We start from the raw sequence: 27,782 nt of genomic DNA, 5'->3' as shown, positions 1-27,782 counted from the left end.
CAAGTCCCAAGTTGCCCTCTGACTTACACACACACACACACACACACACACACACACACACACACACACACACTATAAGAGTGCAAATAGCTTGGCAACACTTGAATAAAGACAATTGGACAAAGGCTGTTACCCACTATTAATTCTTTTCCTACGTGGCTTTCACTGAAATGTGTTTGCCTGGAAATAAAATCTCCCAAGAATACCAGCTGCAAAAGCTGTTTGCGGGGACTGGGCAAGTGCAGGCCAAGCTACTTTCCTTAATTTGCTGATCTGGTTCCACTGGCTTTGTCTCTTCAGGATAAAAAAGAAAACACTTTTGCACCTTCAGCTGCTGGCTCGGGCTGAGTACAGACTCAGTGATGTGATGCGGGAGTCACTACTAGAAGATCAGCTTGCCCCTGTCCTCACAGAACCTCACCTCCTGGCCCTGGACCGCAGACTCCAAATCATCCTTAAGACAGTAGAGGACTGTATAGAGGCCCGTGGGGAACAGAGAGTCATAGCTGATGGCCCAGCACCACAGTCGGCCCCAGACTCAGGCCAGGCTAATCTCACAAGCTAAGAGCCAGCTGCAAGGGTGAAACCTCGGAACACACAACTGGAGCCAGCGGTGGGTGCTGGTGTGCAGGGCCCTGCTGCCCCATTGCACCCTGGGGTGCTGGAGGCCAAGTCATGAGCTCAGGGAGGAGGCAGGTAGGCTTTGACAGAGCAAGTGGAATCTACCAAGCCTTATCTTTACCCTTGGATGGAGCCCACTGCTTTTACAGTGCACTGGCTGGGGCTCTATCTTCTTAGCAAGCTCTGGCTCCATCAAGGCCGCAGACTACCTTCTGAGCACACTGTGAAACCTGGAGCTGGGCCAGGCTTGGAAGGTGTGGAGGCCCTGTTCCCAGGAAGTTTTTACTCTACCATGTAAATAAAAGAACATCAAGTGGATAACTGGCTTCTTCCAAGTCCTTACTGTACATGCACGAACATTAAAAAAAAAAAAAAAAAAAAAAAAAAAAAAAAAAAAAAAACCTCCCATCTCCCAAGCAAACCTAAAATCTATAAATCTCAAGTTGATGCAAAAAAGAAAAAAAAAATCATCACCCTTTATCTTGACATTCCAGTCCCTAGCACTATTTGAATACAATACAATGACCCCCACCAAGTCATTCTGCAGTTACTTCTTGGGAATACTAAAGGTAAATTTGCTAAGCAAAGGGGGACTTCAGTCTGACGAATTGTCAAATAAGGAGCTGGCAACTAAGGAGCTGTGTGGCTCATACAGTTGACTGAGTGCTTGCCTAGCAGGTGCAGAGCCCTGGGTTCGACCCCAGCACCACATAAAAAAGTCAGGCATGGTGGCATGGCTTGCAAGGCCAGCACTCGGGAGAACCAGAAACTCAAAGATATTCCCAGCCACACCGAGAGTTCAAGGCTAGCCTAGGCTGTGTGGGGAAATAACACTACGTAAGTCAAACCCAAGTCAGACGCAAATTAGGGTGGCATTGGTGAAGAGTTCAGTAAAAACAAACGGCTTCAGCAGATTTTTTTATCCTCTGATAAGAGCCAGAGCATCAGAAAGTAAGAGGGAAGAAGGGGAAGGCACCACTAAGAGGGCAAAGTCAAGAATGAGAAATGTCACCACAGACCTCTGCATGTGTCCAAAGGCAGCCAGGACAATGGGTGGTATTGTTTTGGTCTTCTGACTTGAGGGCTCATGTAGTCCAGGCTAGCCCAGAATTCTTGCTCTTCCCATCTACCTCCCAAGTGCCTGGATTACAGGCGTGAGTCACCATGCTTGTCTTGCAATAGCACCCACATTATGGTTCTGACTCATCCTAGCACCCCACATTACACCATCCCTGGACCCAGTTTGCTCAGTTCTCCCTCAAGCCTTGCCATGCCCCAGAAACCTTCACCAGTCTGAAAGTCGACACATAGGTTTGCAACCCTCCTCAACATGCACAACTCCTACCTCCAAGGGGCAAGGAAGCGAACTAAGGCTCTCAAAAGGTTAAAATCAAACCATTTTGTGGTTTAGACCTATTCCAAAGTAAAGTTTGTGAAGTTAAATTTGTTATCTGAAAGAAAAATTACGCTGGGCTTTGTGACTCACACCAGCAAATCCCAGCCCTTAAGGGACTGAGGCAAGGTGTAAAGCTGAAAGCTGGTCAGGGCTACAGAAAGAAAAAAAGCAAAAATCAGCTCTTGAAGAGAGACCTTAGTGCTGAAGAACCTTCCCATCCAGGGCGGCCCTTCCAGGAAGCAGATCCTTCCATCAGCAGCTGTCTCTCCTACTCCCCTCTGTGGAGGAGGAAGCACCAGGCAGCCACTGAAGAATGAGGAAAAGAATTCATGTTCAAGGAAAGAAGGTTTGAGACTTCCAACCAGTCTCGGGAGAGCTGCAGTCCACCTCCAACCCAACCTCCCTTGATGTAGACTAGTTTCTGAAGATTCTAGAATAAAATTTCTGCTATACTTTTTAAAACCAAAGTAAATGAATTTGATCATATGTTGAATGTTGAATAACTACATAGACTTTACTTTTAAAATTCACTCTAACAACAACAACAAAAAAAAAAAAACCCTAAGACCAGCATTTTTCAAAAATACCAGAAAACAAAAACCTTCCATTCTCAGAGGTATCAAGTTCTTACAGCTTACTCACACTGAGCCATTGCTCAACTTCCATGAACAAGTACTCGGGCTATGTGAAAACCTTCCATGTCACCACCGACAAGCAAATCAAGACGAGGACTGCACACTGTGTCAACTGGTGGAAACCGGTTTAGACGGATATGCCACAGCCTTCTCAAAAGCCAGGAGGATTCAGACCTCAGGGTAAGCCAACTCTCTCACATGCAGCAGCAATTATGTCCTATCCCTGGCCGCTGAACTGGCAGGTAATCATTGCCATTGCCTAGGAGAAATACCACGTCAGGCTCCTAGGATTCACTAGTCAAATTTCACCAACCCGTTAACACAGAACCTCATTTTGATGATGCATCACTTTACACTGTTGGTTCTTTAACATTGCATCTGCCTACTACACATATTTTCACAGTAAGATACAGTTTCTCACACTCAGGAACATGAGCCAGGACATGAGCACTATCCTTAGGGACCTTTTGAATAGTGAGTGAATTCATCAATCATAAGCATAAAAACACACAAAAACTGTGGTGTGAGGATGTCCCCCCAAAAAGACACACTCACAATTGATAGCTAAAATGAGGCTCCAGAGCTCTTTCAGCATTGGGTAGGAAAGAGTGCACTGGAGAATCACATTTTCACTGCTCAGCCCTCGACATCCAAGAAGGCTGCCGGTGGTGTAGTGATCTCGGGGCCGGACTTAAACTGTCCCAAGTAGGAAAACGTGCAAACACAGAAGCTGTAAGGACAGCTGCACTCATTTGGGGTTTACAAAGGAATGAAGGAAAAGCGCTCCATCTAGCGGCCACTTTTTTAAATCCCCAAGCTACTTAAACTCTTACAAGAAACAAAAACAGGACACCCAAGGGCAGCTAAGTTACAGGGAGTCACAATGAAATCACAGCTCTAAAGTTATGTCAAGAAACAAATTTTAGCTGTGTGTGTACACAAAAATGATGATTCCTATGAAAATACCCAAAAAAATGTAAGAAGGGAGATTTGTGGTTCCCCTTGACAGACATGCAGGACAAATTAAAATAGCGACTGTTCCTAAGCGGAGTTTTGGTCCACCTGAGAATACGCTGCCAGGGCTTAGCAAAAATCCATGAAGGGACAATTACTTGGGGTTGGAGATAAAGTGATACAAAAAAAAAAAAAAAAAAACACCACTGACACTGCGCTACTTCCATTTTAAAATGTCAAAGGCAACAGTGAAATGCATCATGGGCCAAGTTTTTTTGTTTTTTACTCCCCCACCCCCTTTATCTGAGGACCGAACCTGGGGCCTTGTGCTTGCTAGGCAAATGCTCTACCACTGAGCTAAATCCCCAACCCCATGGGCCAAGTTTTAAGGGAAGGCCCAGACTATGCTGAGTCCAACAGACCCTGACTTTCTTCAGTACCAGCCCATCCAGCTGGTGGAAGGAAGGGAATTCTGAACCTGTACAAGGTACACCTCACAAAGCAGAACTCAAGCCACTAATGCTGGCTTCCCTGTGCGTGAAGATCCCAGTTATCAGTACACTGAGTAAGTCATTAGCTCACTCCTCAAACTTGAGGAGTAAACATTAGAAACAAGGCTTAACATGTGCAAGGCAAACACATGTCTAAGTAGCTAAGGGCAGATCTTACAAACCAAACTTCCCAGCAAGTCTGTAGTCACAAGGCACAGGTCTGTCCTGTGACAAGGAAACCATGGCTTTGGACAGAATCTTCCTTCCACAACTTGGTGAATCTGCCACATACCCATGAGCATTTTAGCAAGGTTTTGAGACCCACCCTTTGACAAACTGAATCGGAATGTATTAAAAAATAAATAAATACATTGCTTTTTTCAAAACACTAATCCCAAAATTCATGTTCATTCTTTCCCACTGAACTTTTGGGGAAGGACAGAGAGAAAAAAGGAGAAAAGGAAGAAAAACTGATTCATTTAAGAATTTAAATTATTTAATCTTTTTTATTCCGTGACCTACCATTGAGACAGTCTGTAACAAAAGAACAGCGTATATTAGATTAGCACATAGTATATCAGACTAGTATCCAGGAAACAGTAACTGTCCCTTTGACCATCTCCGATTTCTCAGCAGCCCTAAATTCACCCACCCATCAGAGACAATGGTGCTTAGCGTCCACAGACACAGTCTGCCAGCCATGACTGACTGACACTTAAACCGCACAAAGATAAAGCTTTCAATGTGGTAATTTTTAAATTGAGACTTATTCTGAAAAGTCTAAGAGTGAAAACTACAAAAGGGAGTAACCAGCAAGCCAGCATTTGAGTAGAACTCTCTAGAAAGCAGGGCGTGTCTCTGTATACAAGAACAAAGGGATATATACACATGAAAATGCATTTTATGGCATTCTACATCATTCATTTATTTTTGGCATTTAAACAAATATCAAATTAAGCTTTAGTCTAATAACATAATTTTTATTTTTTAAATATAAAAAAAGATAGCCAACACAAAGTACAGACAACCCTCATTTAATATAGATTATGGAAATTTTAGAAATAGCAACAAAGCAGCTTTCTACCCCATACTAAAACCTCAATGAAACTTCTTTCCCAACTCAGTAACAGCTTTTCAACCTATCAAGGAAAAAAAAATCCATCATAAGCAATTTAAGTTAACTGGGAAGGAAGGGTAGGAGGGGATTAATCAGAACCACTTGCACACACATGGAAAATGCTTGCAGTCACTCCCAAATAGAACCCGACAATGTACATAACTCACAACGTGCCTAGTTATGAACTGTGAAATTTTGTTTAAAAAATAACAGTAATAAAAATAAACTGTTGGGTTATCATTGGAATAATGTAACACATAAGGCTGGAAAATACTGAAATACAGTTAAGACTCAAACACAAGTTTACTTAAAGAAAAAAAGAAAACAGACACACACACAAACAAAAAAAAATAATAAATTTACCAGAGAAATTCAAGGTTAGACAGGAAAAGGCAGGACTCTCAGCAGGATGGCCTTTCAGACCACAACACAGCCACATCCTACCCACCCTCCTTAACAGACACGGGGAGAGACTAACTCAAGAACAAAGCTTCCTGTCTCTGGACACCTGACCCCATCCACCTTCAGTAACAATGCCTCCATTTCTTTCTCTGGGGCTTGTCCTGTCTCTGTCTATTCTCCGTAAATCCAATCTCCTAGAACCAGTAACTGAGGACAGATTACACTTGTTAACCACAGTTAACCAAGAGTATAGACCTCAAATTCTCACTCACAATTCTGCATCTCATGATCAGTATTTGGCACCAGCTGGATAAGTAGTTATCATCAGAATCTGTGAGATGAGACCAATGTACTTAAGTCACGACCCAGTACTTGCCATCTACACTTGATTTCAAACTTCAAAGGCAGGTATAGACAGCCACACCAAAGTATTTCGGGATTGGAGAAGAAACACTAGCAATATACAAACAAAACCAGGCTGAGGGGGCTGAACTAGTTTTATCTGTCTGGTAATTAGCAAAACATGGACATTTCCCACACACTTAAACTAGTTTAATTACAGGCAGATGTCTTTCTACTGTACTAGGATTTTTCTATATCCATTCTTCTAATCCTTAAAGGTTAAAATCATTTATTCTATAAAGAAATACAGCAAACATGGCCACAGTCTATTATGTCACTTGTGTCATATGGAAATGGAAATTTGTGTCACTTAAAAACCCCTGCACTGTTATTACATCATTACGGTAATTCACCAGTGCAGGACCGCCCTCACCAAAAAGCATGGCTCTCACTGCCCAGGTTGAACACTAGCACTGCACAGAGAAGCGGTAACAGCCAAGTCCATACAACTCTCTATTTATTTGTGAATGAGCATTCAGTTAATGCTCCAAATGAAAAAATGGTGCAGTAAAGCAACTTTTAGTATAAAGAGACAGGAAGCTGTGAAGCCAGTGGCCACTTGGCGCTGCAGACAGGAAGAGAAAGCAGTCTGCATGGGTGAAGCATGGACCGGGGAGAGGAGAGGCACAGTAGGCAGATCTCAGACGGACAGTGACACAAAGCTGTTGTACTGCTGGATGTTTCGCTTGAGGATATCTGAGCATGGGCCGAGGACACGTTCAAACCGAGGTCGGTCCAGCTTAACACACTTCAAAGGGCCACGTGCAACCACTGTGGCAGCCCGAGGACGATTCATCAGCAGGGCAATTTCACCTGAAAAAGAGAAGGGCAAAGGCTAAGAGCAGACTAACATCTATAGAAGCCATTTCCTTAAAGGGTCCACTTCTGAGAAAGAGAACAAAGATTTACTTTTCTACTAACTGAATCAAGAGGCTACACAACAACTGCATGCTAAAAAATATTGCCAACTAATAGGTAATAAAGTTACTCTAGTCTTTTACGCCCACAATCCCAACATTCAAGGGGTGGAGGCAGACAGGAAGATTACAAGGAGTGAGAAGCTAGCCTCACTGTACAATCAATTTCAGGCACTCTAGGCAACCTAAGACATGGGCGTGTGTTTATGTGTCCCCACATCCACCTATTAACTGAGTGAAGTTAAATCTTACAGTATTTCTCTGAGAACCAAAAAAGAGTATAGGTTAAGAAATCTAACAGGCATCATGACTATAATCCCAACACTTAGGAGGTTAAGGCAGTAGATCTGAAGAGGGCCAGCCTGCAATGTTATCTGAGGCCCTATCTCAAAAACAAATAAAGGCAGGCGGCATACATTTAATCTCATCACTCTAGAAATAGAGGCAGGTGGATCTCTGTGAGTTTGGGGGCAACCTGATCTACAGGGTGCGAGTTCCAGGCCAGATTCTGCCTCAAAAGTAAGTAAGTGAACAACAACAACAACAACAATCAGAAGACCAATTATGAAAAACTACACTAAGAGAGATTTAAGTCGTGTGTCTGTGTCAGAATGTAACATACCGAAATAATCAGAAGGCCCCAGTCGTCCCACTTCAACAAACTCTTCATTCTCTGACCGACGCTGCAGCACAGCAGCTGTGCCCTGTAATAACATCAGCGAGAAGCTAAACCGATGCTTCCTAACCCAGAGGGGAATGTCAAGGTGCTGTGCAATCTCCGCTACCTTGCAGAGGGGAGGGGAGGACTCAGCAGTTATTTCACTTTGTCTATGCGCTATGGTCAAAGGTGAATGAGAAGTCAAGTCACCCCCCCAACTCCTTACCCCCCCCCCTGTGATTTCCATTTAACCAGCATCCCGCTATCAAGGTTCTTATCCAGCTCAAGCACTTAAAAAGGAGTGTAGAGTCAGGTTAGCGAACTTTATGTAAAGGCCAGCCCAAGCTTGCTGCGTCTTTTGAAAATAAAATGTTTGTAAGACTATCATACTCCGGGTCCATGTTTCTATGGCTGCATTTGCAGTGAGACAAGAGTTCAGTCTCTGAAGACGCTATCTGGACCTGCTTAGCAAGCAGGATTATAGGTAGATGTTTCAGATAACACAGTAACTTTTAGACTTTTAAATCATTACCCAATAGCCTAAGCACCTGTGTTTTAAACAGCAATGGCTCAGAATCGTATTATGGTTGAGGGGTTTTATATCATGGTAAAGAGTAATGTCATCAATCATGGTAGGGCCCTTCCAAAATTCTAATTCAAATTCTTTGAAAACTGTAGCAGCCTGCACATTAAGTTGTATTCTGAAGTAAAAGGTATTTTTAAAATAAAACGTCAGATAGTCCTAAAACTACAAACCAGATTAGCTGCACCCCCGCTGGGTGAACAACACTGTAAGGAGTCAAATGCAGAACTCTATACCTCTAAAATAATGAAGAACTCATCCCCTGGCTCTCCTTGCACCACAATCTTCTGTCCATCTTCAAACTGGACAGGCTCCAATGCATCAGCTACTGTGAGACGTTCCCATTTGTCCAGAGACTCTGAAAGACAAGAATCCAAAGAATTTCATTATGTATTTGGTATGCTAAAAAAAAAAAAAGTAAAATTTAAGCAAAAACAAAACTCTACAGAGGAACAACCAACTAGCATGCCCACTCAACATCCCAACAGGCGAGTTCTCGTTGCATGGGAGCAGCACCTGTCTCAACAGGACCGCCTGCCTATTACTGCAGACAGTGCTCAGAGCCCTCCTTTAACTCTGGCCAGCTTAGATCAACTGCATCCCATGGCAAAGGGCTAAAAAAATGCAATTCTGAACATTAGTATCCAGGAAAGCAAACCTACCAGTAAGTAACCAAAGAGAAAGCTTCCCTGCACACCATTCCAAAGATTCAAAGAAGTAAACTGTCCACTTAACCCCTCAACTCAGTTTACCTTGTGAATAACAAGGAGCTGGAAAGTAACTTTTGTTCCCACAGACCCAACTAATGTTCAAAACACTAAAATAAAGGACAAATAAAGCAAGAAAGTCAAATCACTGTAACAAAACCACAGCAGTTTGTCACCTGGGAAAAATGACTACCCACACCCCATACAGGACAGGTTTTAACACCTCCCAATCTATGTAAGGAAATCTACAGAAGTATTTCCAATTAACCTGCTAAGTTTTAAATTTCAACAGTTTTAAATTTCTGGATCTTTTCAAGAGGCCAACAAAGATATCTAACTTTTCTCAAACAAAACCCATCAAAACCCATTCCTGGGACCAGCAAGGCAGAAGCTGCAGCAGGAATAACTGCCAATGTCCAGAGCATAAAGGACACTGAGTTTCCTGCATCTGTAAAGGAAGGAGCAGCATCCATGCCATCAGAAAGCTTTTACCAAGTCTAATTACAGGGTTTGTCATATATCGCAAATTAAATGAATACACACTAAAATTACTATTAACTTCGCCAAACTTTCAACATTGTCAAAATTACATAAGGTCATGATTAGCAAAAGCAAACAAAAACATGTATAGAAACCCATATAAATGAGCTATAAGATTTAAGTCAAGTAAAAAGCTGTGCGAAGTATCACAAATGCTCCAATTTATCAATTATTCATACAATTTTCCAAAACTCACCTAAAATAGACACTTTACTAAGGAATTCTTCATACATCTTCCTCTTTCTCAGAGTGCTTCCCTATTTAAAAAAAAGTCATGTCCAAAAGAGATGTAATTATCACACAATGCTACAGAATAATTAATTTATATTTTAAACCAACTAAAAAAAAGAAGTAAATGTGGTAATATATTGTGTACCCTAATAAAATGTGCTTGAAGTCCAGAGAACAGAACAAGCCACTAGATTAAAAACAGATACCACGTAGTGGTCGCACACATCTTTAATCCTAGCACTCGGGAGGCAGAGCTCCGTCTAGATCTCTGTGAGTTCAAAGCCACCCTGAACTACATGAGATTGACTCAGTCTAGAAGAGAAAACAGAGCCAGGAAGTGGTGGCACACACCTTTAATCCCAGCACTTGAGATCTCATGCCTTTGCTTGGGAAGCACACATGCCTTTAATGCCAGGAAGTGATGGCTGGGTGGAGAAAGGTATATAAGGCATGAGGAGACAGCAACTAAAGCCTTTTCGGGTGAGGAAGCTCATTTGGCTAGAGGCCTATCAGCTGAGGCTCTTTCAGGCTGAGGAGTTGGTGAGGTAAGAGGTGGTGCTGGGGCTAGATCAGGCAAATTTTATCAGGGTACACAATATATCACCACAAGTAAATACAAAGCTTGCTGCTGTTGCTTCTTGACTCATGACCACTTTATTTGCACTGAACGGTGAGGTCCTGTGCAGCTCTGCACAAAGTTCTCTGTGAGGATCCTAAAGCAGCAGCAGGTGTGCATGCAGCCCAAGGGAGGACACAGTTCTAGGAGGGAGAAAAATGCCAAGCAGTTCTCTAAAAAGCAACTAAGCGGCTAATCATGAATGAGCATGAGACTTCAACAGTGTAGCTGACTATCTCCCTCCCCACAGGCTGCAGGCAGGGAACAAACAGACAACTGCCACTTACAATGAAACAGGCAGGCCACAGTCCTAACTAACTAGGCTTGTACAGCCATACCATCCTGATGGGTGATGTCATTCTGTTATGTCGTGAATATGTGTTGCTCTGATTAGTTGATAAATAAAGCTGTTTGGCCAATGGTGAGGCAGAATAGGGTTAGGTGGAACATTCTAACTAGAAAGGAGGAAGGAGAAAGGCAGAACAGAGAGGATGCTGCCAGCCGCCGCCATGAGAAACAAGATGTAAGTCATGAGCCACGTGGCAACATAAAGATTTATAGAAATGGGTTAATTTAAGATGTAAGATCTAGCTAGCCAGAAGCCTGAGCCAACAGGCCATACAGTTTCTAATTAATATAAGCTTCTATGTGTTCACTTGGGTCTGAGCAGCTGCAGGACAGCAGGGCCATGGGAGCCCAGACGGGAATAAAAAAAACTTTCAGCTACACCATCCCGAACACTCTAGATCTATCTGAGGCAAAGTGCTGGGTACACTTGGAAGAAAACAAGAATACTTCATGTGCTTTCTGACAAACTTTGCACACAAGATAAAGGACCCCAGTACTACTACATATACCTGCATATGTACACGTGTGCATATTACACACACCATCTGCCCTCCATAGTCACAGGTTCCACATCTGCAGTCAACTGCAGGCAAATTTTTATGGGGCCGGGGTGTGTGTGTATGTGTGTGTGTGTGTGTGTGTGTGTGTGTGTGTGTGTGTGTGTGAGAGAGAGAGAGAGAGAGAGAGAGAGTGTGTGTGTGTGTGTGTGTGCGTGTGTGTGTGTGTGTGACACTTTGCTCAACATGCAGACTTTCTTCTTGTTTCCTACAGAATATATCAACAACCTATTAAACAGTGTACTGTGCTTTAAATATCGAAGCTAAGCTAGTGATGGCTTAGAAAAGACAAGAGTATGTACACAGGTTATGTGCAAACACTATGTCATTTCTGATAAGAGACTTGAACGTTCATGGGTTTTGGTGCACATGAAATAGAAAACCACAAAAAAGCCTGCAGCTGAGGAGCTAATGAGAACGGACAGTAACCAGGGGAGGAAGAGTCATTTTTCCTTCAGGGTGTGGCTGCTAGAAAGCTGCCCATGCACCACTGTGAATTCAAACAGCACTAGTGAGGCTCAATGGGATATATGTACATACAGATGTATACACATAGGGGTTCGCAGAGGTGGGAGAAGGACAAGATTCCCTCTCTCAGGTCCAGGGGTATGAAATTGTCACAGAATAAATAAAAATGTTTTAAATAAAAATCCACAAGGATATTAAAAAAATAAGATGGCATTTTTTTTCTAAATTATGTGTATGCCTGAGTATGGGTTTGTGCACACAAGTGTAGTACCCATGCTGTCTAGAAGAGTGTCTCAGATTCCCTGGAGCTGGAGTCATAGGTGGTTGTGAACTGCCTGGTGTATGAAACCAAACCTGGGCCTGTTACAAGAGCAGTACACACTCTTAATCACTAAGCCATCTCTGCAGCCCCAGACTATGTATCTTCAAACAGCCATATGGGCACCAAGAAAACCATTCAAGATGGATAGGACCATTTGCTGGCACTTAAAACATCTAAAGCTCCTCTGCAAGATTATCAAATTTCTCAAGAAGTCTCACTGTGAGTAGAATGCCTCAATGGTCTTTTGCTTTGGTAATTCCTCTAAGAAGGCAGCATGAGTTTATTACTGATAACTCTGCTTCAGTTTAGAGAAGATGATTATTTCTGAATGGCTTTAAAATGACTTTATGCACTTAAAACCAATCCAGTGGGCAATCTATAGTAGGTAAGATTAAGTAAGATTAACCCACTAGCAGACAGATTACTAAGACGAGCTGACCATTACCTACTTACACGCACAAGATTCTCTGGTTATTCCTGACTTAACTTTTGTTTTACTAACTGTCTCAAGTGACATAATATTAATCTGACCCTAATGCCAACTATCCAACCATTAAAAGTAGGGAGAGCCTCATTTTAACTTGGTGATAATAATAAGGGTCAGAATTCTGAATCCCATTCTAAAAACCCATAGCCTCTTACCATAAGGATTCTTCGATAGCTGTCTCGGTCAATGCCCCACAGTTTCACATTTGTCTTTGCTTTGACGGTGGCTGCTCTAGGTGTTCCATAAATCAAAGCCAGTTCTCCAAAGCTCCCTCCTTCCCCAACACTGGTTGCCCATTCATTATTAACATAGACCTAAAATAAAAATGACATCAAACAAGTATTTCTATCTACATATACAACCGTGTTAATTCTCAGACTTTTCCAAAAGGGAGAATTCTGAACCTGTTTTAAACAATAACATATACACATCTAGAGAACAGAGCAGAGCAAAACCACTGATAGTTGACAAGTTAAACAATCTGATAAAGGTGCCCTAGCAGATGCCGGGCGGTGGTGGCACACGCCTTTAATCCCAGCACTCAGGAGGCAGAGGCAAGCGGATCTCTGTGAGTTCGAGGCCAGCCTGGACTACCAAGTGAGTTCCAGGAAAGGCACAAAGCTACACAGAGAAACCCTGTCTCAAAAAACCAAAAAAAAAAAAAAAAAAAAAAAAAAAGGTGCCCTAGCGGGCTGTCAAGGAGAAATGTTCAGACAAGCATTAATATCAGATGACATACATTTACAGAAAGCTGGGCTGGGCACTTTATGTGTATTAGGTCACTGAATTTCCTAATAACCATAAAAGACTGAGTTGATTTTTATCATTACTTCACTGGTTACTAAAACAAAACAAAATAGAAATTTTAAAAGCTGTACTATTCCACAGTGGAGCCCTAAGCTCTCTTACAGAATACACGCATTTTCCAACTGCTATCCCCAGTGAAAGTAGTGAATGATATGCATAGATAGGCAAGCTACCTTTAAAAAGTTTGTGTCATAAAAATGCTTGGCAAATGTTGAGGGAATTGACTTATCAAGGCTATAATCATCTGCCTTTGCAAACACTATGCTTAGTGCTTAGAAATTAAGAGTTAAATCAAGATCATCAACAATTTTTGCTATTATTAAATCTTACATCCATTTCTCCTTGATCAATCACATAGAAGTTATCCCCTTCATCACCTAGAAGAAAGTGAAGAGTCAGATCATTAACAAAACAATCAATTTAACATAAAATAGTAAACTTGTGGGTGGATGCTAAGTGATTGAACTTAAGGAAAAAATGAACAAGGTTTTTTCAAAAGACTGACATGAAATTAATCACTCCTTTTGGTCATCTCACAATACCTTTTAAAACTGCACTTTAATAAAGCCACTTATGGGACCCATGAGACAGCTCAATGTGTAAAAACACCTGTTGCCAAGTCTGACAAGTTGAGTTTGATTTCTGGGACCCACATGGAGGAAGGAGAAACCAATTCCTAAAAGCCAATACCTTCTGAGCTCCACAGACCAGTGCTGCACATGCACAGGTGTGCACACATATACAAAAAAAATAAGTCAATAAAATCTAATTTTAAAAATGTTAAGCCACTTACACATACAAAGTTAACTGCTATGGAATGTACAAACACAACAACTCAACAGTTAATAACAAAAGGATAGGCACCACAAAATGGGAAAATACTTGGCTTATGAAGAACCATGAAAATGTTAAGAAAAAAAGAAAAGTGTCCAATAGTTAAGATTCATTCATGTTAGCCAACACGGGCAAAAATGGTTAAGATGCTGTAGGAGGCATAGAACCATGTAACAGATGGGCTAGATGATACAGAATGTGGGTGGTTTTGTTTATTTGATCTTAAAAAAATAAAAATAAAAAGGACATGTGAGTTACTGTTCTGAAATTCTATACACTATCCAATGACAACATAGGCATTCCCTTTAATGGTGAAGTTATCAAAACTATTAATCCCATAGAGAAAGTGTTCCTTCTAACTTAGAGAATTGTCTAATAAAGAAAAACATGCTAAGGCCTACAGACTCTAATAAAACAACAAAAGGCATCCTCATCTCACCTCCTTTCCTATGATCACAATGCACGTCAGCAGCCCTTACCTTGCTGAATAACCGTCTCTCCAGCAATAAAGGAGACTGGAAACATGGCATCAAAAATGTCACTGCAGGACAGAAAAGGCCTGGGGTTAGACTTCGCAGGTCTCTTCTATAGATTTCAAACAAGCTTAGCATTAGAGCTCTCATTTTCTCAGTTCTGTCACTTGGTGCACCGCTAGGAGCCTAGAACTTGCAACAGCAACAAAGGTTTGGTACCACCCCCCCACTGGGAAAAGAGTGTAAAAGTACCAGCCTGTACCTACCTTCTCTCATTATCATCAAGATGTGAAAACAGCACATTCTTTTCGATGGCCTTGGCTAAAGCAGCCATTGTCTTATAATCTTTTGGTATAACCTAGAAAAATATTAAAGGCCAAATGACAACTTAGAAACCAAAGACATTTCATGTTTGTATCTTGCATTTCAATTAATGGTATTTAAACAAAGCTATTTTGAGTTAAATATTTTCACTACAACACACTTGAATGATTCACAAAGTACTCAACAAATACTGATTAATCCCCTTGCCTAGAGCCAGGCTTATATTTAAAGGTCAGTACTTGATTCCAAGTTAACAACTAAACCAAAAACACATAAACCAAGATCATTATTCTGAGGCAAAACTAAGTATTTTATAACAAACAGTCAGTTTGTAAACTATGGTCATACAGTATTGTTCGTTTCACAAGCATCAAATGCCTGGGGCCTATTTCCCCTAAAGGTAAAAACCTAACTCAATGTTGGCAGGCTCTAAGGAAGAGCAGACCAGGATGAGCGCAACTTGTAGGATAAAAGGTTAAAAGCCAAAACCTGAATCACAGTGTCAAGAGGCTGACAGCGTGAACTAAAGGAAAAAGGAATACTGCCTGCTTCTGCTGCAAGAGAGCGCATAGAAATCAGCAATGCCTAAATGTGATTACTCACTGGTTTATAATCACGTTTCTCTGGAGGAGCTATTACGTCTGTTCTCAAGTGCTAACAACCGCGCCTTTGTCTTTCTTTGACATAGAACACGTACTACTCATCAAAGGCCTACAGCTGACTACGAGGCGAGCCTCAGAAACAGGTCACGGTCAGACATCAGAACTACCTTTCTAACATAGGATGCAGCGTCTTCCTCTGTGTAAACTTCAGCACTGATAGCACCACGTCGCCGACGGCCCTTAACCACTGGGTTGGGAGGAGGAGGAGAGATTTCATCCTCCCTGGAGTCAGTACGAGTGCCAGTTTTCTGTAGATTCTGAATCTGTTTTGCCTCCTCCTGAAAGAAAGTTGTTTTTCAGAATCTTAAAGCTGGTACTCTCAAATTCCAATGACAGCCCAGCTCACTTCAAACCTATTTCAATACCAACATAAGGAGAACAAGTCAGTTCCAAGGGGGGGGGGGGGGGACGGCGACAGAGTAAAATCCGAGATAAGTCACCGCAGCACGGTTACTCAGGTGGCACAACACACTTTATCAGTGGCAGCGCCATCGGTGCTTCCTGAGCCAAGTCACATGAAAAGGGAAATCAAGGTTTTCTGTGTTCTACTTGGCCTCTCACTAAAAAGTTCTTGGGCCTGAAGGGAATAAAATAAGAATGTTATCTTCTATTTCTTCATTTATTTCATCCATTCTTTGACTCTTCAAAACATCTTTCAAATTCAAGTTAACTCAGCACTCAGCAGTAAGCAAATTATTTAGAATAAAAGTGACAAAAAAAAAAAAAAAACCACCTTAAGATACTCATTTCTCGTCTCTACATAGCTCTAGCCCTGCTTCCAGCAAACAGATCAATTCAAGGACTCTGAACTGTGACTAGCAAGGTGCTACCAGAGCTCCTTTCTACTAGTGCCAGAATGATGGAACTCTAGTTCTTCCGGGCGAAGAGTTATCAATCCAGAAAAAAACACAATGAGAAAAACAAAAATAACTATATTATCCATGTGAGTATTTAACTATGAGCACATTTACTTCTTAACTCAGTATTCTAGTAGTTCTGCTTCTATAACTTTTAAACAAGCTTATGTGCAATATGACATCTCTACAGAAACATTTCTTCTGATTAGTTTTGTTTTTCAAAATAAAACCTTGGAAACAACTAAAATGAAGGTCAGTGGCAGTGGTTACACCATACTCATACATACGTATCACCCTTGTGTTAGCCGTTGAGTTAGCTCAGGCAGTCAAATGCTTGAGCAAGCATGAGGACCTGAGTTCCACCCTCCAAACCCACTTGAAAGAGAAAGACACGGCACAAACTTGTAACCCCAGCACTGGGGAGGAGACAGTACCAGCTCACTGAAGATCCAGGCCAAGGCGAGACCTGTCTTAAAAACACAGGGCAGGTGGCTATAAGGAATGGGCCCAAAGGTTGTCTTCTGTCCTCCACACACTTACCTACGTGAATACATACAAACACATACACACAAAGAAAAAAACAAACCACTCTTTTAGAAATGAATGTATCTGTAAATACCCACAGACTGCCTTCAGAACACTGGCTACATGCAGAGACAATGATGGGGTGGGAAGACCTTTCATACTGGCACAATTTCAGTCTGTGACTCATTTAAAACTTTGTATATTTTAGAAAGTTCACTCATTTCATTCAGTTAGTCCTAGAAACTAAAAAGACCTATTTCATATTAACACCAAACTACAAAACTCACCTAAGTTCAAAGGGTAAAAGCACTAAAAAAAAAAAAAAAAATCTACCTCTCAAGCTAGTCTTTGTCATTTCAGAAATTTTTCATTTAAAAATTCACAAATGACAGGCTGGGGAGATGGGGAGATGGCTTGGTTGGTAAAAGGCCTGCACACATCTTAGCAGACAGGCAGGTCCCTTTAGCATTCGGATCGGCCGGTCTAGCCAGCTAGCCAATCAGTCAACTCCAAGTTCAGGGAGAGCTCCTGCTTAAAAAGATAGAAGAACACCTGATATCAACCTCTGGCCACTACGCATGCATACACATGTGCACCCACTAACACACACTACATACTCAAATGCTATACACTACACACACACACACACACACACCTCACAAATGAAGTATCATTTCGGACTGTATTCTAGTTACCCAAATTTTAAAGATAATTCTGAAGTAACAAAAGCATTCTGATTTTAAGTCTTGTGGATTCCAGTGAGGGTCTAAACAGCAATCTGAATATAACCTAGTCTCGATGACTCAGAGACATTCCTGAGATCATCCATTTCTAGTGCGTACAATGATACATTTGTATATCCGTCACTCAGCTGTGAGCCTCCCTCTTAGCTCTCAATCTATTTACTGCTTAGTAATTTTCTATTTTCTTGATCTTCTGCATATGCTCTGCACTAAACTGAGCTTAAAATTCTCAACTCTTAGGTTCAAATTGTTTCCACCACTCTTTTAATATGTTCTCCTAAGTATCTGTTTCTTGCCTGCTCTAGTCATCTGTTTTTGTAGACAAGCTTCCCACCCCAATGACTTGAGGCTTGGGCACATGATTTGCTATGGGCCATAGAATGTAAGTGGACATGTCACGCTATTGTGGTCTGCTTCTAGTGGCCTGGATTTCTGTTCTTTCTCTGCCTTGAGATCAACAAGCCCTAGATAATGGCTGTTCTTTCCGCTCAAACCCAGAACGAGACACACAAAGACAAGATAGGCATATAACCAAGAAATACACTGAAATTCCAGAGCTACATGCTGCTGCTGCAATACCTAACTCCTAGGATCAGAGCTATGATTTAACTTCCATTAGATTCAATTGCTGCCTCAGCAAAATGGTATCAACACCCTACCTTATATATCTCAAGTGATGGGAAAGAGATAGACTGTGTGTGTGCAAGTGTGCATGTGCATGTGTGTATGGTGCTTCACACAGTATTAAGCACACAGGAAACCTCAACAGTAGTAGACACAACTACTCTTATCCACCAGACAGGCAAGGTTCTAGTAAATACAGGCATAAGAGGACTTAAGTTCCAGGCACAATGGTCTGAACTAAAATGCAGCTGTCTCCACTGACTAACTCTATTCTTTTGTGTATTTCTTCTGAAGTCATTGAAGGTTTCAGAAACATAACCCTTGGTTACTGGGGAAGGAGATGGTAAGAATGTGAGTTTATTTTCAGACATAAAAATTAACACAATATATGAAATAATAGCTTTGTTAAAAGGCCAAAAATCTAGTTAATTAATAATCCAAGTGGAATATTACATATATTCAACTCTGGCAAGCTGACAAAAAACCTCAATGTACAAGAAAGGTGTTTTATTGTGTAACTTTTACTGGGGGGTGGGGATGGGGAGTGGGAAGGTCCATGCACATTAACTTTAAAATCCCATCCACAGAGAATCTACAAAAACGATTATCTGTTTCTTTCCACCTTGGTTAGTCCTTACACACTCCTGAGGTAAATACAGGCTTTGAAATTAGTGTCACGCACTCAACACTCCCTATAAAAAGATAGGCACTTAATGTCTCACCAACTTAATCCTCTCATTTGATTTCTACTGATGCCCAAAGAAGAGGGATCGCCTTACCGTGACCCATTTCAGAACCAGATCTCCAGGAACACGCTTGATTTCAAAACAGAGCACACTCCTGGCCAGTATGTCCATTATTAGCGATTGCTTAAGTAAGAGAAAGCCAGCATTTCTACTGCAAATCCAAGGTGGCAAGACTGTATTCAGAGGACGATTTAGCAGTTTTCTTTTCTTCCAGTTAGTCTAATCATTCTAATCAATAGCATTTTAAAGATTTCCAAGGAAATAGTGTAAAATACCTACTTACTGAGCTACTCAAATACTTTTTAAAAACGTTCACATACATATTCTTTTATGTAAAAACATGGACAGGAAGAAACTGCCCAAACCAATGTGAATATTGTAGATATTTCTACTGTACAATTAGATATTAAACATGTTATCAGAGATATGAGCCACAGTATTTTGAACCTCTTCAAGACTTGAATATGCACAGCAAGCATAGCAAAGTGGTACATTCACCCCCAAACACTTACAGAAGCAAACCAAATCAACTACTTAACACACTGGGTGAACCAAACTTTTGAATGCATCATTTCTTGAGGAAAGTGCACAGAAGCATCATCCTAGATGCAAAACTGTAATTCTGCTTATGCACATGCTGGAGGCTGGAGAGCAGGCTTGGTAGTTAAGAGCACTTGCTGCTCTCTGCAGAGGTCTCAGGTTCAGTTCCCAGAACCATATGGTGGCTCATAGCCATCCCTAACTCTAGCTCCAAGAGATCTGACACCCTCTTCTGACCTCTGTGGGTACCAGGCAAGCATGCAATGCACATACATTCATGCAGGCAAAACATTCATACACATAAAAATAGGCAAACTTTTTTTTAAAAGAAAATATACATCCTCTGTGTGTAACAACACAGAATAAAAATCAAATGCATCCTTTCTGGGAAACAAGTCCTAATCAAAATAATACAGTAAAAATGTGATAGCCATCAATCTCCTGTCTTCCCAAACAGTAAAACAAGAGTTCAGAATTGATTTTGATTATACCACCCCAAGCTAGACACAGATGTATGATTATAGTTTTAAAGGTGGGATAAACTAAAAGCTCACCTGCTTTGTTAAAGAAGAGCACTAGCTGTTTTTAACTATTTCTCAATTCATACAACTGTCATACTAAACTTGATTGACTGTACCTGTTTTAGTCAATTTTAAACATTATTTAAAACAATCAAAACCAACTGTTTTGATTGAAACCCTTTAATGGCCAAAGAAACAGCATCGATTCAATTTCTGACAGACTCTCATTAAAATTACTAAGAAATCCTCCACCACACGCTAATGTAATTTCTGTTGGACTTCTCATTTGGTCAGAATTCCCCTTCTCCCAAAAGGCACGAACCAGGCACATTCAGAAGCATTAAACCTAACTAACAACAACTGCCATGGTCATCACATCGCTCCCTCATTTATTTTTACCTTCTCCAGCCTCTCAAAGTATTCCCGAAGGAATGCCATAGGTCTCTCGGGTCGAGCAGTGCACAACTGCACAATAGAATCCTTCAGCAGGGCCTGGATGTTGTGCTTCTGGACATAGATCTCACATTCCCGGAGACTCCGCTCTTCCTCACTGGCGGTAGTACTGCCAGACGCCATGATTCTCTGGGAGAAAAAGCACAGGTGTGCTGGGTAAGCTAGAAAGTACAAATGCAAATTTGGCCTGTGAGTTATTAAATTCACTAGACAACAGATTCATATAATTCTTTTCCCCACCCAATAGTTTTGTGTTTAAAGAGAAGGTGGGGGCTGGGATATAAAATATGTACAGAATTTGAGTTCTTCAAAATGAAACTAAAGTGTTTCGTTTAGTTCCTACTGTTCACCCTGAGCTCAGTGTGCACAATCAGAGAAGACCCTTGGCTCCTGGGAGGGAGCAGGAGCCAGTCTGCCCTGCTGAGCAAGTGAGGCAGTGCTGAGGACTCAGGCCCTAAGAGAATTTCATTCAGCAATCTTGCAAAAGACATCATGATGATGACGTGGGAAATGTGTAAATGGTAAACAGGACAGAGAATTACAAGGGCACACAGGTCGGCTCTAAGTGAAAGCACAGAGCACAATGAAGAATATCTGGCATTCCCCTGTGCGCACCTCCCATCCCATGAGCACAGCTAATGTCACACAGCAAACCACCAGGGCAAAGGAGCTGATTAGCCAAATATTAGTGGAATCAAATTTTCTGAAACACAAAAGAAGCCTCGGGTGCCTTTTCTCAGCAATCTTTCATTCCATTATCTTTCACTAAACTACAGCCCTAGAAGGTAATACAATTATCAGTAGAAAGAATTGAAAGGTTGTAGTACAGAAAATAAAATCTATCAAGCAAACTAAGATTTTCTTCATCTAGACAGGAATATGTTAAAATACACTGGCTGAAAGCTTACAGGATGACTCAATAGATAAAACTGCATTCAGACTACATTAATGTGAAATAGCAAGACAATAATGGGCAGCCAACCTGCCAGAGTTAAAAGCTTGGTACTTCTAACAGACATTTAGTTTTCCTAACTCCTAATTACTAAGCACTTGAGATTAAAAGATGATTCCCTCTCTACTCTGCAAACCATCTGAAAATTAACCACTTTTCAAATGATAATGCTCACAGACCCACCAAGTAAAACTGTGAATTTAAAAGAAATGGCAGGATAAAGAACTATTTCAAAGTGCTACACTGTTATCGTTTTGTTTTGACAACTTTCTAGATAAAGGTCAATAACAGCAATTAGCAGACCAGGAGAAAGTTTGTGGTTCCACGACAAGCACACACATTAGAAACCACAGAGGCAGGCACGCTGTTATTTCAGAATAAATTCTAAAGGGAAGATTTTTTACTGTAAGATAACATCTGCTCTTGCCATGCTTCCAGGTCAGACAACTATCTGAAACCAAGAATCTACTTCAGAGAATTTTCTCCATTCCAAATACTGAAGGTCACCAGGAACATGGATAAAACAAATCTTTTATGCTCCAAAGCATGCAGTCTCGTTTCCACAATGTCAGTACATGTATATTTGACCGACTAGAGGAATCGTCCCCAGATCTGGTCTCTGGCTGGTAAGACGGCTCAACTGGGCCTGGTAAGTGAAAACTGGTTTATGCACTACACAGACCAAGAGGGCGGCACTCCCCCCAAATTACTGCAGTCACCATGTGAAACCCCAAAATTGAATTTTATGGCCTTAGTATCTTTAATCGGTTACGTCTTAATTCCACATTTGTGCTTATTTTTCAAAGCCCAACAACTCCAAAACAAACATTTTAAAGCCATCACCGCACTGTCTATTCATGAGGGCAAATTCTTGAGGAAATTCAGCTCTGATGAAACTCTCGCTTTCAGAGGGACTACACTGGAAGACATATTTAAAACGCCCTGAGAGCCTGTTGCTGACGCGGCCCGCATCCCCTGAAGGATGCCAAGGAACACTAACACGGCCTTGGGGGGGGTCGTCCTCTGGTTCGCGCTTTCTGTTCTCTGCTCAAGAAACCGATCTACTGGGGTTCCCTCGAGTCACTGGCTGTCCCCACCCCCGTCCTGAGCTGGAGGGGTTAACGGGCGCCGCGTATTTTCAAGAGGGAGGACAGGAAAAGTGCCCTTCACTTCACGTAGGCCACGGTCATGACCACTGCGTGCAGAAGGACGACCCTCATCCCTCACCAGGCAGAAGGCCTCAGACGCTGAGCGGGAGGCCTGGGGAAAGCTGGGGGAGGCGCTGGGGGGTGGAAATCGGGGAAGGAGGAGACGTGAAAGGAGGTGGGGGGGACGGACAAAGAGAACTGGAGCTGGACTGGGAGTCACCGAGCGGAGGGGCGGAGGGAGACGAGCCCGCGAAGGGGAGGGGAGCCAAGCGCAGCAATGGCCGAGTGGGGATGAGGACGACAGCCGAGTATCACGACCAAGACAGAGGAACCATGGCGGATTCCGGTTAAAAAAACCGAGCTGTTGTCCTTCAGGAAGTGGGGGAGGGAGGACGAGCGCGGAGGCCGCGGCGCGCGGGGGCGGAGGCGGCCGGGGAGCCGAGGGAGGCCCGAAGGCCGCGCACGGCGGGGGCCGCGGAGCCGCGAGGGCCGGGGGCGGAACGGTGCGGGCCACGGGCGACCTAGGGACCCCGTGAGGAGGGGTGCAGGGGCGGCCCGGGAGTGCGGGGCCGGCGCCAGGCCCCCCGGCCGCCCCGGAGGCGCAGGGGGTGCGGCCGTCCCCCCGCAGCGCGCTCCCCGGGGCGCCATCTTGGCTCGCTCCCGCGCCTCCAGGAACGCGCGGCCGGGGCACCGCGGCCGGTGGCTCCCGGGGCAGCCCGCGGACCCGCACTCACCTGCGGACGGGCGGCGGCGCGGGCGGGACTTGCACGGAGAGAGGCTGCCGGGGTACCGGGCGTCCTCGGGGTGAATTCAGCTCGCAGCCTCACTCCACTCAGCGCTAGCGGCTCCGCGACGGCTCCACCGGAAACGAGCCGACCGCGGCCAATCAGAGCTCGGCTGCTGACGTCAATGCGCCTCGCTCTGGCCAGAGCGGTTGCCTTGGCAACCTTAAAGGTGCAGACGCCTGGCTTCCTTCTCCTCCTCCTCCTCCTCCTCCCCCACCCTTAGCCGTCGTCTTCGGGCTAGAATCGTTCTCTTGCAGCGCAGCTATCCATCTTATCTCGTCGTGTATGCACAGCCCCTCCCTCGTTCCCATCTTTTCCTTCTCTTCCCGCGAACCTAGTTTCTATCTCCTTTCTTTCACTTGCCCCATCCTTACCTGTCTTTAGGTGTCTGGGGGGTCCTCTAGATTCTTCTGTTGTTGGGAGGTCTCAGCCTCTCTCCTCGGTTCCTCCCAGGGCTCTCACGTCTGCCTCCCTCCACGCCTCTGCCTTTTCTCCCTCCCTTCAACCCCTCCTCCAGCTTGACCCACGTGGGACGTTTCGGTGACAGGTGGGCGACTCCGCCCTAGGTCCTGTGGGGCGGGGGCGGGGGAGTTAGGACGCCGGGCAGGCGGGGAGATTCCTGCTGTTTTCCAGGCCCTGGAAGAGGCGGAGGCCCTAGCGGATCTGCCACAGCTGAGCGCAAGCGGATGCTGGGATGCTCGTGATGGACAGACTGCGCATCCTGAGTACGCCCCGCCATACCCGGGGCTCCGGACTTGGCCTGTCATCCGGTCCAAGAAATCTGACCCTTATCAAGCCTCTGCTTGGCTGATCTGATTGCTGTCATCGGTGGAGGCCCTCTGGTGCCTACAGAGGCACAAGACAGGGAAAAAGAGAGACTTGAGTCCTACTAATGCCCTCCATATCATGCCTGATGGCGTGGTGCGCAGTACAGATGGGCAGATCATGTCAGTGACCACACAAGAAATCTCAGCTGCAGGAAAAAAACGGGAGAATTTTGGAGAAAAGGCGACTCCGTTATTCCTTCAGCCAATTTTCCCCCATAAGTATTTGAACATGAACACAGGGGAGGCAATTTTAGACATACGCAGTTACATGAATAAAGTGGGCCTAAATAAATACATACAGTAGGCACTTGCAGTGTGTGGGTCTGCATGGCTGCGGGTATTAACAGCTGCATCGTGTATGCTCTAGGGCAGTGTGTGTAGAAAACATCATGAATTTAACACTTAATACCCCCATAAAGTGATAATATCCCCTGCTTCATTTTTACATTGATCCCAGGTTAAGATATTTGAGCTAAATAGTATCTTTAAATTTCACTTATTTTTCTTTTACTTTTTCAGTGTAGCTGTTAGAAACTCTTAGTTACATTTCACATGTGTCTTACTGTATTTCTGCTCCGCAGAGCTGTCTTATGAGCCTGTCTTCATCCTTAAATCCCCCAGACTAAAATAAAGGCTCTGAATATTAGGAAGGGGGACTAGAAGAAGGAAGTTGCTCCCTTCGATTGCACCCCCACCCCCAGCATGTTGACCATTGGCTTTTTTTCCAGAGATGAATGGAATGAAAGATTAAAGGCAGTCATACAGGATTTCACCCTCTCCAGTACAAAGAAAGGCTGATAAACTCAACCCTAAGCTGGCAAACAGGAGAGAACATTTGATAGCATTGAGCATGTCTGGTCTTGCTGGGGGGTGGGGGGAGGGCGTGGCGCTGCAGATAAATCTGAGTTTGGTTTCATGCTCTGCCATCTCCGGTGATGGACTTAATCTCCATGAGCCTCATTTTCCTCCATCTCCAAAGGATAGATGGGACTGCCTTAACATTGACTAACATGGATAAAAGCAAACATGTGCATAGCACCTACCAGGTGTGTAAACTGTCCTAGGTGCTTCAGGCATAATCATGATCATGGGATGGTGTTGTCATGTCAGAAAGTACATGACACAAGAAGTTAGGTGACTTACAGCTAGTGTGGTTCAAACCCAGGCAGTGATCATAAATCACCCTCCTGTGCAGCAGGACACACACACACACACACACACACACACACACACACACACACACTGCACCCCATACAATGTAGGAAACATTAAATGAGAATTTGTTTCTTATTTCTCTCCCTTCCTAAACTGCAAGGTGAAGAGTGAATGGTGCTGTGTCCAAGCACTAGTGTTACCTTCCTAAGGCAGTTAAGCCACTTTAGAAGAAGGAAACAAGCAAGCCGGTGACATCCAGCCCGATGTTTGGAGTGACAGCTGCTTCCTTGCTAAGACCTGGCCGTGCGTCCCCATTCAGCTGCAGGCAGGCATCAGTCCAACCACCGCCGTTTCCTGTGTCAGTTGCTCTCAACCTTGTTCTAGCTGCCAGAGTCTCATATGCTCGGGCTTCAGAAGACAAAAAGGGAAATGGGCAGTGGAGAGCTGAGCCCGGGAGGGGTCACTGAGACAGCTGTTGTGAAAATCCAACAGCCTCCGGGCTTTCCAAAGGGCACAAATGTGCTTGCAATTCCGCTGGGCCACTCTGAGAAGACCAACTTGTCAATTACATGGCAGAAAACAACAGTTGTTTGACAGTAGCCTCTTCGAGATTTCCCTTCCCCAGAGACCCTCTGCCCTAGACTCCAAGATCCGTCGATGCCCTTAAGAAGTTTACATTTCTAGAACAGTGAGTTTGTAAGTAAATTCTAGTCTTTGAATTCCATAACTGGTATCACAGTGTTTGTGGAACAATAGCAAAAATAATTTCACTGGGACATTTAATAAACAAAAACAGAAGGAAACTGTAGCATAAAAAAGGAACATGGGACCCATTCCCCATGCTGGGTGGCCCCACCCAGCCTTGATGCAGGGGGAGGAGCTTGGTCCTGCCTCAACTTGATGTGCCATGCTTTGTTGATTCCCATGGGAGGCCTGCCCCTTTCTGAATGAAGCTGGGGAAGAGGAGTGAATGGGGTCAGGGGTAGAAAATAGGTACTGGGGGTGGGGGAGAAAGGAGAGGAGGGAGGGGAAACTATGGTCAGTATGTAAAATAAATGAAAAAAAATAATAAAGACATAGTAAAAAATAAACACAAAAAAGGGACAAAAATACAGAGAGAGAGAGAGAGAGAGAGAGAGAGAGAGAGAGAGAGATATGTGGGGACCTAGAGAGATGGCTCAGTGGTTAAAAATCAGTTGCTGCTCTTGCAGAGGATCTGGGGTCAGTTCCTACCACACACATTTCAGCTCACAATCTCCTGTAACTCCATTTCCAGGGGATCTAACCCCTCTTCTGAACTCCTCGGGCAAGAAGCATGTATGGGAGACCACCAGGCATGCATGATGTATGCATTCAAACATACAGGTACTCATATGTGTACCTCAATAAAATAAAAATGAATCTTTTTTTTTTTTTTATAAGGACTATGGACTGGGAAGATGGCTCATTGGATAAAGTGCCTGCCCCACAAGAGTGAAGACCAGATTTTTTTGATTCTCTGCTCCCAGTCAAATGCTGGGTTGACTTACTAGTGCACCTGGAAGCCCAGGGCTCAGGAAACAGAGGCAGTAAGTCCATCCCTGGAAGAAGCTGATGAGCTGGACTAGATGCATCGGTCAGTTCTGGGTTCCAGTGAGAGAACCTCAGTATATGAGATAGAGAGAGACTGAGAGAGATGCCAACACCAGCTACACCACACACTTTTTAAACAGGAAGACTCTGATGGCTCGTTTCTTAGTACTTCTGCTCAGAGTTCCTACTGGCTAAACACAGATCCACAAGTTTCCAAGGAAAACTTAACAGACTGTCGCCACCTAGTTGGGGTATGCACTGGGCTAAGTATTTATGCTTCCTAAGGGACCCAAGGTTGTGGTTCCCAAATAAAACCCAATTCCAGCACATATCCAAATGTCAATGGTTGTACCATTTTTTGTTCCCCAATGGAAAGTGAACTAAAGAGGGATGTTTATCTTGTTCATGTACTTAAAAAAGGATTCCAATCTTGGGTCTCACCCTAATAAATGAGTTCCAAATAAAACTATCTTTACCCCAAACATATTTTCATCCAAAATAGCATATTGAACTTCACAGTGTCCTGCAACAAGAAGGAGTTGTTAGTAGGGGTTCACTGGAGAATTAGAACTCACAGGGTATGTGTAATGGAGAGAGATTTATTTTAAGGAATTGGCTCACACAACTGTGGGAGCTGGCAAGTCTCAAATCCACAGGGCAGGTGCAAGACAGTCCAGAAAGCTAGACCCAGGGAAGAGCTGATGCTGCAGTCCGAAGTCCCAGACAGACCTTCTTCCTTGTTTATTTATTTTTATTTCATGTGCATTGGTGTTTTGCTTACA

General features: G+C 43.3%; 2 protein-coding genes and 1 long non-coding RNA gene across 8 annotated transcripts in view; 2 read left to right on the top strand and 1 right to left on the bottom strand.

Annotated features, from left to right (window-relative positions):
• Fam20a (FAM20A golgi associated secretory pathway pseudokinase) overlaps positions 1–5,539 on the top strand; it is a 60,628-nt gene extending 55,089 nt beyond the window's left edge. Inside the window, exon 11 of the mRNA XM_006970463.4 lies at positions 301–5,539. Within this exon, the coding sequence (XP_006970525.1) occupies positions 301–565 (265 nt within the window). The 3' untranslated portion in view covers positions 566–5,539. The remainder of the gene's footprint in view (positions 1–300) is intronic.
• Prkar1a (protein kinase cAMP-dependent type I regulatory subunit alpha) lies at positions 4,584–24,184 on the bottom strand. Of its 6 annotated transcripts, none has more exons than XM_006970465.4 (11): positions 23,821–24,184; positions 20,508–20,690; positions 15,660–15,830; positions 14,833–14,924; positions 14,573–14,634; positions 13,590–13,636; positions 12,608–12,766; positions 9,620–9,680; positions 8,413–8,534; positions 7,558–7,639; positions 4,584–6,831 (listed from the first exon to the last, which is right to left on the bottom strand). In XM_006970465.4, exons 2-11 carry the CDS (start codon positions 20,682–20,684, stop codon positions 6,659–6,661), a joined length of 1,146 nt encoding a protein of 381 aa, XP_006970527.1. In that variant the 5' UTR covers positions 20,685–20,690; positions 23,821–24,184; the 3' UTR covers positions 4,584–6,658. The 6 variants fall into 6 exon arrangements, with proteins under 6 accessions (XP_006970527.1, XP_042138967.1, XP_006970526.1 ...); XM_042283033.2 differs by having other exon boundaries at positions 20,508–20,722; positions 23,821–23,952; XM_006970464.4 differs by lacking the exon at positions 23,821–24,184 and adding an exon at positions 23,396–23,579.
• On the top strand, positions 23,856–27,331 carry LOC121831501 (uncharacterized). Its single transcript, XR_013041940.1, has 2 exons — positions 23,856–23,993; positions 24,080–27,331. It is a non-coding gene; the product is annotated as an uncharacterized LOC121831501 (long non-coding RNA).
• The last annotated feature ends 451 nt before the right edge of the window (positions 27,332–27,782 follow it).

This window comes from Peromyscus maniculatus, chromosome 8, assembly GCF_049852395.1.
Source record: "Peromyscus maniculatus bairdii isolate BWxNUB_F1_BW_parent chromosome 8, HU_Pman_BW_mat_3.1, whole genome shotgun sequence".
NCBI classification, from domain to species: Eukaryota; Metazoa; Chordata; class Mammalia; order Rodentia; family Cricetidae; genus Peromyscus; species Peromyscus maniculatus.
This window is presented reverse-complemented; position numbering and strand designations above follow the sequence as displayed.

Bases quoted from the DNA above. Each gene is read 5' to 3' on its own strand.
- Prkar1a (XM_006970465.4), bottom strand. From the start codon at position 20,684: ATGGCGTCTGGCAGTACTACCGCCAGTGAGGAAGAGCGGAGTCTCCGG. The intron at 14,635-14,832 runs GTAGGTACAGGC...TCTGTCCTGCAG, and splicing joins CTTGATGATAATGAGAGAAG to TGACATTTTTGATGCCATGT. The intron at 13,637-14,572 runs GTAAGGGCTGCT...ACTTTCTTCTAG, and splicing joins AGAGACGGTTATTCAGCAAG to GTGATGAAGGGGATAACTTC.